Raw genomic sequence first — 13889 nt, 5'->3', positions numbered from 1 at the left:
GCATTAAGTTAAAACACTGAAGGTGATATCGTGGAACGTGAACGGGCTGGGGCACAAAATTAAGCGTATCTTCACTGACAATCACCGGACCTGGTGCTTCTTCAAGAGACGCATTTGAAGGGTAATAATTACCTAGCACTCAATCGATTCGGGTATACACCACTGGCACATGCAGGGTTTACAACCGACTCCAGAGGTACGGCAATATTTATCTAAAATACGGTGGCACCAGTGAAGGACCGCACATGTTGTGATCCAATGGGAAGGTATGTCATGCTATCGGGGGCATGAGGGAGTCGGATCCTTAATTCATGCTTGGCATACATACCACTGAGGCCGCACGGGGTAACATTCCCAGAGCTTAGCAAACTGCTCCTTATAATGCCCATGGGTATTTTGATACTGGGTGGTAACATGAACGCAACGATGTCACTGAAATTGGACCGAGATACGCTGCCCCTTAGAGCAAAGGCGCCACAACCGTTGAATGTTTAGTGAAGGCATTGGGTCTGGTAGATGTGTGGGGGTGACATAACCCTATTACAAGACAGTACACTCATACCTCAGCGGCGCATGGCCGTGTGTCAAGGTTGGACTACATGTTCACGCACACCACCACCGTGGGACTGTTCCAAAGGGGGTGCCATAGTGCTCATGGGATATCGGACCACTCGCCAGTCAAAGTACTTTTGCATGGCCCTGTGCGGGACTGGGCTCTCCCGCTGCGTCTCGATCCACTCCAATTCAGAGACCACGAGTCTAGGGAACAGTTTGTGGAACGTACAGAACACTACTTTGCTGAAAACTCGGGCTCCGCAGAGTCATGCGGTACACTCTGGGAGGCATACAAGGCGGTGGCCAGAGACTTTGTGCAGGCGGTGACCAGGGCTAAACGCAAGGAAAGATGCGCGCAGTGCGATAGTCTGGAACAAGAAATAGTGAATATTGAAAGAGAAATGGGCTCGGATCCCAAAGCAGGACCCGGACACAAACATGCGCGTAAGCTAAAGCAAAAAGAACTCAGAGACTTGGAGGAGGGTGTGGCCCACACGCATGCGACAGCAACACAGAGGCGTATATATGATCTAGGTGACAAGGCCAATAAATGAATCGTGTGGTTGGAGAGGAGGGATAGGAGCCGCAATTGGGTCCCCGAAATTCAGACCCCCAAGGCCGGTGAGTGGGGGTCTAGCGCAGATATAGCCGAGGCATTTGCGTCGTACTATGAGGGGATATACCAATCGCTGCTTCGTACTACGAGGGGATATACCAATCGCTGCTTCGTACTACGAGGGGATATACCAATCGCTGCTTCGTATTATGAGGGGATATACCAATCGCTGCTTCGTACTACGAGGGGATATACCAATCGCTGCTTCGTACTACGAGGGGATATACCAATCGCCCCCCGAAAGAGTGGATTGACAGCAGTGAGCTGTTAAAGGATATGGCATTACCGACACTTGGAGCAGAGGCGGTGGAGGCAACCGAAACTGAACCGAAAACAGAGGAAAAAGAAGGGGCCATAGGGTACTAATCTATGTGTGTGTGGCGGGGATAATTGCCCCGCACATGGTAAAGGTAGATGGACAGCTGCCGGAAGACTTGAGATTGGCAAATATGGTACACCAAAACAAGCATTGGCATAGCCAATACGTCTTGCCTTTGTGACCTTATAAGTGTTTTGCCAGACTTATTTGCTCTGCTAATGTGTTTAGGCTGTTGTAGAGCAGTGAACCTGCTGTGCAGCATGTTGAGAAGTTGTAATAAAATAATAATTGTTTTTGTTTCCTTTACATAACATAACACGTGTATTTGTAAAGCGCACGTTCCCCCAGCACTGGGGTACCTTGGCGCTGAACTAACAGATATATATTTCATCTGGGCATCCTGTGACTGATGTCACGATAGGTCTCAGGCCCATGGCCGACATAATCAAGCCAAGCGAAGTCCTGGTTCTCAGGGGAACCAAGATTCCTCAACCTACAAAAATCACCGTGCTTGTTCCATAAAGTAATATGTCCTTAAGTAATGCTTATAAAAAGCACTCCAAAAACGCCGGGTCCAGGTTGAGCTATAAGTGCCAGTGTTTATAATTAAGTGCTGTGGTGAGTTCCACAAATCACCTGCTCAAATTAAGCACTACTATACAAATTAAGAGAGGCATATGTCATTGGGGAAAAGCTATAACATAGCAGTGAAAGGTGCTGATTTCAGAGCTGGGGGACAAAGTATGAATTTGGGCATTGGCCCAACGACCTGTGATCCTGGGCAAATCACTTTGGGGCACATTATGATGGACGATTTTCCGCATCCTCCTGGCCGGCGGAAGCCACCGCCGGCCCGGCGGATGCGGAAAATCTTCTGCGGACCCACCAAAGACCCACCGCCACATTAGGATGGCTGGTGAGTCCTGGTTTCAGTCCGCCGCTTTTCCGCCGCGGTTGGCTTACAACCGCGGCGGAAAAGCTCTCACATGGCTGGCGGTGTCTATCAGACACCGCCAGCCATATTAGGATGGTGTAAAATGTATGCTTTTCCACGGCGGCTTTTCCGCCGTGGAAAAGCATACGGACCTTCACTTCGGGGGCCCGTTGCGGGCCCCCTGGGTGAAGGGGGTGGGGGGTGCACATGGGGGGTACCTATGGTACCCCCCTGCATTTGCGCGAACAAAGCAGCAGGCACCACGCGGTGCCTGCCGCTTTGTGCACGCAAATGCGGTGCATGCATTTTTAACATTGTGGTGGGTGCAGCTTGAAGCCGCACCCGCCACAATGTTAAAGATAGAGGATGTGACCGCCACCCTGGCGGTCATATCCTAATCTGCATGGAGGGAACGCGGCAGCCCATGCGGACGTTCCCTCATCCTCTGGGGTCACGGACGGACTCAATAGCTATATGACGTCACTTGTTTAAACAAGAAACCAGACAAGTGGAGCTCATTATTCTTTGGACAGATCTACAGGAAGTACCAACACCATTTCCCAGCATCCTCAACTTTAGGAAGTGACATCACTTCCTTCCTTCGTGCAGCTACTGAGGGCATCTCAGGTCTTGGAACCCCCCCCCCCCCCCCGCTGAGGAGGGACACAGACAGGGCAGAGCCTGTCAGGCCCCTGAAGAGGGACACACCAGGCATTGCTGCTTGGGTCAGACAGGACCAGGGGGCCTCTGGCCAGAACCCCTGGTTCACTATTGTAAACAACGCGATAAGATAGAAGCCTCTCCATGTGTGGCCTGGGGACAGCACTCTGTGGAAGGAAGGGATCAGTTCCTCCCAGAAAGGACCTTGATAACTGCAGCTCAAGCCCTTGTATGATGGAGCAGCCTGCCTCTAGCCCCCCCAGACCCCACAGTGACTGCAGCCCCCCCCCCCCCAGACTCCACAGTGACTACAGCCCCCCCCCCCCCCCAGACTCACAGGGACTGCAGCCACTCCAGGGCATCTTACACAACAAAGCTCTCCTAACGTGGGGCCTGGAAACGTATGATCAGTTCACCGCCCCCCTGATGTGACTTCAGTGCCTTCGCTTGAGGCCTGCACCATTCCCAAAACCAGCTCACGGTTTCACAAAATCACCACAGTTCACACCCGCGCCCATCTGGCTGACAAGCTCCCCCTCTCTGGAAGCACTGAGCACTCCTGCAGCCAGGACACCAGAAGGGAGACAAAAAAAACACAAAAAACAAAATACAAGGCAGCAGGCGTTTCCCATCGATGCACCCAGGGTTTGAATAATCTCCCTGTATCCATCAAGCCTGCTGCAAGGCAGGAGAGAGTGGACTCGGCTCTTTCAAGAACAGGACAGCACGAGCCATTATCTGCCCACAACCCCCTGTCCCGTCGATCACTCCTTGACTGTAACCCTGTCTTTCACCGTGTACTACACAACTATTGCAGGCATGAATGTTATTAAAGTGTCTCGGGTGTAAACCAAGCTGAGCTCCGCATCCGCCGAGAGGTCCCTCTGAAGGGACCCCCGTGGAGCTGCAGACTCAATGCCCTGAGGATTTCAAGATGAAAGAAGGATCCTTCATTATACTTCGGTATCCAAAGAGGAGCAAACTGAACGGCCGAGGCATTTCCAAGTCGATTATTCGGGTTTCCACGAGTTAGGAGACGGGGTAGCTTAGCAGGTCAGGGTTATGTGGCGCAGACAAGCGGCGTCTAGGTAACTCCGTCCAAGCCACACAAAAACGCCAATCTCTCCAAAAAGGTTTTAAATGCACACAAGGGCCCAGCCTCAGCCTTGCACCTATTCAAATGTTAAGACCCCCACTATGGAGTGGTGTGGCTCACTGGTTAGAGGCGGCAGACCCGGAAGCAGAGAATGGCCCGGGACCAGGGTTCAATTCCCGACGCGGCAGGGTCGTGGACCAGGGTCAGCGGACGCGATAATTCTCGCCTCAGCGCCTACTCTAACCAGGGATCACACTCTGCAACTCTGGGCATTAGCTTGCCTCATCTCTACAACGGCCCCCCCACATTCGCCGGGGATGCCTGGTTTCACCTTGGAGATACCCAGTAGGGACCATCTCACAGGGAAAGCCAGGACGGGTTCCCCAGCGGTCTACAGCGCCACAACGCCTCCGGGCAGCAGTGCGCTTTACAAGACACATACATTTACTGTCCTCCAGCCCTCAGATCTCCAGGGAGGCATGTTGCATTTGCAAGAGAGTGTTTGTTAACTCTTCAGATGAGTTCCTATAAGTTGTGATGCAGCTGTTCGAAGTCTCTTTCCCTTCCCCTCCCATTTAGGACCTGAGACCTGGGAAGAGCCGTCTAATACGTGGTGAGCAGTAACAATGTGGGGGTGCCCCACGCGTTGCCAGACAGTGCCTGTTCACAGTTCAGATCCCAAATCCCTCCTCCTCCTCCTCCTCTTCATCATGCAGGAATCCGTGGAGTGGGTGTGGGCAGGGCACCGTGGAATCCGTGGGGTGGGTGTGGGCATGGCACCGTGGAATCCGTGGGCTGGGTGTGGGCATGGCACCGCGGAATCCGTGGGATGGGTGTTGGCAGGGCACCGCGGAATCCGTGGGATGGGTGAGGGCAGGGCACCGCGGAATCCGTGGGGTGGTTGTGGGCAGGGCACCGCTGCACTGTAGAGAGCAGGGCATTCTTCCTGGGCTCTGTGACGTGCCCGGGGATGTGAGGCGCGAGTTACCGCAGCAAGAGTTTATCTGCCGTGGGCTCCGCAGCAGGAGGCGCAAAACAGAGGTGAGCTGAGGTGCCCTGCGCAGGGCACACCTGCTGCTATTGCATCTGGAGGCAAGCACGTAACACCTAAAGTGTGGAGTGGGAGGGAAGGCGAGACTAAAGACTCAGAGGATAGGGAACGAAGAAACCTAAAACTGAAGGAAGCAGGGGAGAGGGAAGGATATAAAGAAGGGAACGATGTAGGTAAGAAAAAGGGAATGATTTGTAGGAAATAATAAACAAGGAGGCACTGCAGCTGCTCGCTCCTGCAGGCAAAATGCCGTGGGATGCAAGGAGTGCAGCTGCAGCGTCACGTGAGTGGTGCGCGCGCTGTAAGGAAGACAAGCGCGGCCGTGAAAGAAAATGCGAGCTTTGTAATATGAGCCACAACAGATGGCACCCTGCGCGCCGCTGCTCGCTCCAGACAGCTGTAGGCAGTGGAAGGAAACATTTACTGGGAAAGGTGGGACATGCAACCGCCTTTGGCCAAGTTCGTGCTTTCATTTTTGAAAGCCACACACAATGGCCAATCACTTCAGCTTTTCAGCAAACTCATACGTGTGGCTTTTTGTTAGCCACACGCATGAGTTTGCTGAAAAGCTGAAGTGATTCCATGAGGTCATTTTCTAGAGCAGCACCTGCGCACTGCGTAGGCTCGACCTAAAAAGGGAAACCCTGCAATCTCTAAAGTTCTTATAGACCTATCTCGCTGCTCAATTTCAAGGCCAAGGTGCTGGCAAAGGTACAAGCTAATAGACTGGACCCGGTGATACAATCCCTCATACATCCTGATCAGTCAGGTTTTATGCCACGCAGAAGTACTAGGCTGAATCTCCGTCGCCTATATGGAGAAATGCATATGGTAAATAAACAAGCGGGGAACTAGCGGCACTCTTGTCACTCGACGCCCATGTGGCATTCAATAGTATAGAGTGACCATACCTATCTGCCGTTCTTGACAAACTGGGTTTTGGCCCGGGTTTCGGTGCATGGATAAGGCTCCTATATACCGCCCTGCTGGCACAGGTTAGGGTTAATGGGGCAGTGTTCAGATTTTTTTAACTGCATCCGGTACACGCCAGGGCTGCCCGCTCTCATCAATACTTTTTGCACAGGCGTTTGAACCACTGGCAACCTGGGTGCGGGGGGTGGACCCTCTGGTGAGGGGCATTGATGTAGGAGGAACGCATCTCATTCTATGCAGATGACATCCTGCTGTACGCCTACAAACGTTTCACAGGCTCATCCATATATTACAGACATTTGGCACTTATCTGGGGTATCGAATAAACTGGGACAAGCCCTTGGTGTTCTCCCTGTCGGGCGAGACCCCAGCCCTGACGTCGGTGTGTAAGGGGCGAGTCCATAAAGAGAAATTCAAATACCTGGGCATTTGGATCACTAAGTCGGAGGAGGAGTTCAGGCAGTGAAATGTATATGCGCCGTTGGACAGGCTGAGGGGGGGTGTGGCCCACTGGCGGCATCTACCAGTCTCCCTTATCGGTAGAGCGGTCTTGTTTAAAATGATGGCTCCGCCTCGCTTCCTGTACGCAATACAGAACACACCGTATCAGAGATCAGAAGCTTTCTTTCGAGCAGGTGAGTCAGAGCAGGTTGTTGTGGGGGGGTGGCAGCCCCAGGATTGCATTGAAGAAGCTACAACAGGGGGTGTATGAGGGGGGACGGGCCATCCAGACATTAGGAAGTATTATTGGGCGGCACAACGCATCAATATAAAGGGGTGTCTCTTCTTGCTGAACGAGGAGCTGACCTATCGGGTTAGCAGGGGAAAGGGCAGCTATTTGGCTGAGTTATACAGGGGGGAAAAAGCAACACGACACTCCCGACACACACACAGACAGTAGTTACTGCTTGGAGGAAAGCAACGAAGTTGGTAGGTCGAGAGGCCAAGCTTACGGAGCAAACCCCTGTGTGGGAGGGAGATTTCCTAGGTGAGGTGAGACAAGTAAGAGGCTTAATAGATGGGGACTGATAGGTACAGACCTCTTGAAAGACGTCTGGAGAGGAAGGAGAATGATGGATTTTAGTAGTCTACAGATGGAATTCCAGATGGGTCGGGGGTATACTTTAGGTACCTACAATTGCGACATGTACTCCAATGTCATATGACGGAAGGGGAATCGCTACTTAAATACACTCCACAGGAAGACAGACTTTTACTCCACCCAATGATCGATAGAGCCATATCCCTCCCTTACAGGAAACTAGTAAACAACTCCCCAGACTGCACGGGCTCCTTGAGGGGGACATGGGAGTCGGATGTGGGTCTCTTGGAGGATGATGACTGGGCCGAAGCCACGCCCAGCCCCAGAGATATAGCTATAAGGGCACGGTTCAGGCTGATTCAGCTCCGGATACTGCATATGTCCTATATCCCAAGGACCGTCCAGTATCGCATTGGTCCCAGTGATTCAGAGGAGTGTGCGAGAGGGCGCGGCGAGACGGGCTCGTTCTTCCATATTCTGTGGTCCTGCCCCAGGATTCAAAGGTTCTGGAGGGGTTTGGCCCAGGTGATGGCGACAGTGGCGGGAACACAGGTCCCGGTGGAGGCAAGGTGGCGTATCCTGGGAGTGACGGGTGAGACAGTCTGGCCGATATGGGACAAGATATGGCTCGCCTTGGCCGGAGGAGTATTGCCCGAGCATCAGGTGGGGGGTAGGCTCCAACACGGGAAGCCTGGAATAAGGACCTTGATTGGTGCCAACGAGCGGAACAGTCCATATACCAGAGCAGAGGCTGCCCACGCAAATGGGAAAAGATATGGGGGGCTTGGACGAAATATAGGAATAGAGTGCGGAGGCACGCGGGATAGCCCAGGTTAGAAAACGGAACGGATGAAGAACACAGGACTCCAGATTCTGATGATTGTGAAGGCGGGCTGCGTGGGGATTTGAAATGTGGGACCCTGTGAACTGATGTTTATATCAAGGCATCCAGCGTACGCACCATATTGTTTTCTGTCTGCGCATATGTTTTATGTTTAATAAAAAGAATTTATAAAAAAAGAGTCTGGGACACACTCATATTTCACCCTCCAGAAGACTGCCCCCTTCCTGCAGCAGCCAACCACACACTTCAGCCACTGACCCCCGGGCGGCAACCAGACACCATGAGGCAGCTCAGGTGGGACAAATCTCTGCAGAGACGCGACCTAGCGGTGGAAACCCGTGGATCTCCTTCCATGCTGGTGGCTCAGGTTCAGGACTGAATGAGAAGTTCATGGTCATCCATCCACCCCCACCCAACGCCGTACCGGGTCTTCCGTCCTCTCACGCAGACTGCAGCTTTGGCCACGCCACTGAAAACTCAGAGGTTTACACATCAGTCAAAACTCCCCGTAGTTTACCACCCACCAAGAGCAACATTTATCCTCCACCCCAGGGTGCAGTCCACTCAACCCTTCTCAGCTCACCGAAGACCTTGAGAGTGGTCATCCCTTCGCCACCACCCGCCGCTCCGGCTGTTACTTGGCAGTGGAACGACCTCTCGTCCATGAGGTCCACCTCGTTGATGACCAGGGAGAAGTCGCCGTCCATGTAGACCCTCGAAGAGTAGTCGGTGTTATCGTCCACCATGGTCATGCTCTCGTCGCGGTAGGCGATTCGCTGGCGTTGGAAGTTCTTGTCAGTCTGTTGGGTGCAGAAGAGGGAGCACAGAATCAAGGTTAGGAGGAATCCATTCCATGTCTCCAGTCTAAGGTCACTCAGCAATGACACCCCACAGGGAGGCCCAACCCCTGAGCAGGATACTTACAATGAACCACTCCACCTGGCGAGAGGCGGGCTTCCCAGAGACCGTGTGTGTGCAGGGGATGACGGCTCGCTTGGCCAGCTCAACCTCCATCTCCGAGGGCACAGAAACACTCACCGCAGCAAGGCATCCTGGGAAGAAAAGAGAGTCACCATCATGGGAACATCTTCAACATCACACGCAGCATCAAGAGAAGGCAGCAGTCACCAGAGAGAAGAGAACCACACGTCGAGAGCCACAATCCTGTGGATAGGAAGTACCTGCAAACAAGAGGACCTTACAGAGAGGAGGAGCCTGTGGAGAGGAGGAGGAGCCTGCAAAGAGGAGGAGGAGCCTGCAGAGAGGAGGAGGAGCCTGCAGAAAGGAGGAGGAGCCTGCAGAGAGGAGGAGGAGCCTGCAGAAAGGAGGAGGAGCCTGCAGAAAGGAGGAGGAGCCTGCAGAGAGGAGGAGGAGCCTGCAAAGAACAGGACCTTACAAAGAGGAGGAGGAGCCTGCAAAGAGAAGAGGAGCCTGCAGAGAGGAGGAGGAGCCTGCAGAGAGGAGGAGGAGCCTGCAGAGAGGAGGGGGAGGAGCCTGCAGAGAGGAGGAGAGGAGCCTGCAGAGAGGAGGGGGAGGAGCCTGCAGTGAGGAGGAGCCTGCAGCGAGGAGGAGCCGGCAGAGAGGAGGAGCCGGCAGAGAGGAGGAGCCGGCAGAGAGGAGGAGCCGGCAGAGAGGAGGAGGAGCCTACAGAGAGGAGGAGGAGCCTACAGAGAGAGGAGGAGCCTACAGAGAGAGGAGGAGCCTACAGAGAGAGGAGGAGCCTGCAGAGAGGAGGAGGAGCCTGCAGAGAGAGGAGGAGGAGCCTGCAGAGAGAGGAGGAGGAGCCTGCAGAGAGAGGAGGAGGAGCCTGCACAGAGAGAGGAGGAGGAGCCTGCACAGAGAGAGGAGGAGGAGCCTGCACAGAGAGAGGAGGAGGAGCCTGCACAGAGAAGAGGAGGAAGCAGAGAGGAGGAGGAAGCAGAGAAGAGGAGGAAGCAGAGAGGAGGAGGAATCAGAGAAGAGGAGGAAGCAGAGAGGAGGAGCCTGCAGAGAGAGGAGGAGCCTGCAGAGAGAGGAGGAGCCTGCAGAGAGAGGAGGAGCCTGCAGAGAGAGGAGCAGCCTGCAGAGAGAGGAGGAGGAGCCTGCACAGAGAGAGGAGGAGGAGCCTGCACAGAGAAGAGGAGGAAGCAGAGAGGAGGAGGAAGCAGAGAGGAGGAGGAAGCAGAGAGGAGGAGCCTGCAGGGAGGAGGAGCAGCCTGCAGAGAGAGGAGGAGCAGCCTGCGGAGAGAGGAGGAGCAGCCTGCAGAGAGAGGAGGAGCAGCCTGCAGAGAGAGGAGGAGGAGCCTGCAGAGAGAGGAGGAGGAGCCTGCAAAGAGGAGGAGCCTGCAAAGAGGAGGAGCCTGCAAAGAGGAGGAGGGGCCTGCAAAGAGAGAGGAGGAGCCTGCACAGAGAGAGGAGGAGCCTGCACAGAGAGAGGAGGAGGAGCCTGCACAGAGAGAGGAGGAGGAGCCTGCACAGAGAGAGGAGGAGCCTGCACAGAGAGAGGAGGAGGAGCCTGCACAGAGAGAGGAGGAGCCTGCAGAGAGGAGGAGGAAGCAGAGAGGAGGAGGAAGCAGAGAGGAGGAGCAAGCAGAGAAGAAAAGGAAGCAGCAGAGAGAGGAGGAGGAGCGTGCAGAGAGAGGAGGAGGAGCCTGCAGAGAGAGGAGGAGGAGCCTGCAGAGAGAGGAGGAGGAGGCTGCAGAGAGGAGGAGGAGCCTGCAGAGAGAGGAGGTGGAGCCGGGGCAGAGAGGAGGAGGAGCCGGGGCAGAGAGGAGGAGGAGCCTGCAGAGAGAGGAGAAGCCTGCAGAGAGAGGAGGCAGAGGAGCCTGCAGAGAGGAGAGGAGCCTGCAGAGAGAGGAGGAGGAGCCTGCAGAGAGAGGAGGAGGAGGCTGCAGAGAGGAGGAGGAGCCTGCAGAGAGAGGAGGAGGAGCCTGCAGAGAGGAGGAGCCTGCAGAGAGGAGGAGGCGCCTGCTGCAGAGAGAGTAGGAGCCTGCAGAGAGGAGGAGCCTGCAGAGAGGAGGAGGAGGAGCCTGCAGAGAGGAGAAGCCTGCAGAGAGAGGAGTAGGAGGAGCCTGCAGAGAGGAAGAGGAGGAGCCTGCAGAGAGGAGGAGGAGGAGCCTGCGAGAGAGGAGCCTGCGAGAGAGAAGGAGCCTGTGAGAGAGGAGGAGCCTGTGAGAGAGGAGGAGCCTGTGAGAGAGGAGGGGGAGAAGCCTGCAGAGAGGAGGGGAGGAGCCTGCAGAGAGGAGGGGAGGAGCCTGCAGAGAGGAGGGGGAGGGGCCTGCAGAGAGAGGAGGAGCCTGCAGTGAGGAGGGGAGGATCCTGTAGAGAGAGGAGGAGCCTGCAGCGAGGAGGAGCCTGCAGCGAGGCGGAGCCTGCAGAGAGGCGGAGCCTGCAGAGAGGCGGAGCCTGCAGAGAGGAGGAGGAGGAACCTGCAGATAGGAGGAGCATACATACAAATGTGCACATACATATGTATATGAATGCATACATACACGCCTACTTATATACATACATATATCTTTATCTCTACAATTTGATGGGTCTGAAACTACTTTGCTCTTTCACTTCCTTCACTCGGCCTCAGTGCACTGTGGGACTCTCCTTCAATCCTTGAACCTTGCACGTAGCACACGTGTAAACAATGTAATGTGTGCCACAAGCTCTCGGCTGCGAGTCTTGACTCTTGCAAAGCACACACGTGAACCTTGAATGGAGCAGACGTGTAAGAAATTACGGTGTACTGCAAGTTCGCTGCTTTGATGCGTGAACCTTCAGGGAACACACATGAACCTTGCACAGAGCACATGTGAACCTTGCACGGAGCACACACGTAACAATGTAAAGTGTACCGCAAGCTCTGTGCTTCGATACTTGAACCTTGCACAGCGCACGTGTAAACCTTGCATGGAACACACGTGTTAACAGTGTAAGGTTCATTGAAAGCTCTCTGCTTCGATACTTGAACCTTGTACGGAGCACACGTGAACCTTGTACGGAGCACACGTGTAACAATGTAACAGGCTCATCTTGTGAGGCTGCTGCTCTCATCTCAAAACCCCAACAAACATGTCTCAGAATATCTGGTGTTTGTGCTCGGAGGATCACGTGTACTTGAGTTAGAGTGGGGGGGGCAGGGGGCGCCTCTCAGGTGACCCCCAAGACATCCAGCTGAACCCCAAAGCTCTCTCTTTTGAGCCTCAATCTACTCTCCCACATCAATGCCAAAGTCTGCTCGTTATCAACTGCGCCTTCTTTGGGGGATTCGCGCTTCTTCGCGGAGCAGGACCTTATAACCCTGGTGCAATCGCTGGTCCTCTCCAGACTGGACTACTGCAACTCTCTTCTTACCGGCCTCCCCAAATCCCACCTGTCCCCACTTAAGTCTGTTCTCCATTCAGCAGCTCGGTTCATCTATGGGGCCAAAAGAAGCGACCACATCACACCGATGTTATCCACCCTCCGCTGGCTTCCCTTCGAGGCTAGAGCTATCTACAAGACTGCCTGCATTACCCACAAAGCCTTGCACTCCTCCTCTCCCCGCTACCTGGCGGATAAACTGAAACTCTATGGCCCAATCCTTTTCAGGCAACGCAGTGAGAATCTGGAACTCCTTTCCGCCTCAGCTCCGGACCACCACCTCCTCCCGGGCCTTGAAAAGGGACCTCAAAGTTCTCCTCCTCCAGAGACACCTCCAAAAGTAATGCACCCCTTTCCACGTCCCTCAAGGAAGCTCTGTCATTATTGTAAATATGTAATCTATGCCTGTACGGTCATAATCCTAGTGTGTTTTTTGTTTTTTGTGCGACTGCCATCTGTTGCTTTATTGGACTTTTTACCTGGTTCTATTGTGAAGCCTCTGACACCTTTGGGTAAAGTCCACGCTTTATAAAAATGCATTAAATAAAAAATAGTAATAATTTTATGATGCTTCTCAGAACTCATGGAGACACCAGACTCAAGAAGCAGGTCCCAGCCCCCCCCCCAGCCCCCCCTCCCCAGTGAGGACAGCAGAGGGTGAAGTCATGAGTCCCCCCCCCCCCTCCAGGCCACCTGCCAGCAGCCTTCAATCAACACCCCTTCATATATAGGCCTCTGTGGCCCCGCCCACGTCTCCTCGCCCCCCCTCAACACTCGGGCTCTGATGAAGTCACAGTGGGCAGGATATCAACCCCTCCCCTCCCCTCACATGCATGCAGTCACTATCACCCCTCACTCACCCTCCTGCACACTGTACACCTCCCTTCCATGCAGTCACTGCAGCAGGACGCCAGCGTCTCACCCTCTTGCACACTGTACACCTCCCTTCCATGCAGACATTGCAGCAGGATGCCAGCGTCTCACCCTCCTGCACACTGTACACCTCCCTTCCATGCAGTCATTGCAGCAGGATGCCAGCGTCTCACCCTCCTGCACACTGTACACCTCCCTTCCATGCAGTCATTGCAGCAGGATGCCAGCGTCTCACCCTCCTGCACACTGTACACCTCCCTTCCATGCAGTCATTGCAGCAGGATGCCAGCGTCTCACCCTCCTGCACACTGTACACCTCCCTTCCATGCAGTCATTGCAGCAGGATGCCAGCGTCTCACCCTCCTGCACACTGTACACCTCCCTTCCATGCAGGCATTGCAGCAGGACGTCAGCGTCTCACCCTACTGCACACTGTACACCTCCCTTCCATGTAGTCATTGCAGCAGGACGTCAGCGTCTCACCCTACTGCACACTGTACACCTCTCTTCCATGTAGTCATTGCAGCAGGACATCAGCGTCTCACCCTCCTGCACACTGTACACCTCCCTTCAATGCAGTCACTGCAGCAGGATGCCAGCGTCTCACCCTCCTGCACACTGTACCCCTCCC

General features: G+C 54.4%; 1 protein-coding gene across 2 annotated transcripts in view; it reads right to left on the bottom strand.

Moving 5' to 3' along the window:
• Positions 1-13889, bottom strand: part of BCAM (basal cell adhesion molecule (Lutheran blood group)) — a 205100-nt gene that overhangs the window by 99950 nt on the left and 91261 nt on the right. For both annotated transcript variants that reach the window (XM_078651272.1, XM_078651273.1), the window contains exons 2-3: positions 8975-9105; positions 8634-8850 (exon numbers count right to left, since the gene is read on the bottom strand). In XM_078651272.1, the coding sequence (XP_078507398.1) occupies positions 8634-8850; positions 8975-9105 (348 nt within the window). The remainder of the gene's footprint in view (positions 1-8633; positions 8851-8974; positions 9106-13889) is intronic.

Source organism: Lissotriton helveticus, chromosome 7 (genome assembly GCF_964261635.1).
Source record: "Lissotriton helveticus chromosome 7, aLisHel1.1, whole genome shotgun sequence".
Lineage (NCBI taxonomy): Eukaryota > Metazoa > Chordata > Amphibia > Caudata > Salamandridae > Lissotriton > Lissotriton helveticus.
Note: the sequence above shows the minus strand (reverse complement) of the source record. Positions and strands in the feature narration are given on the sequence as shown.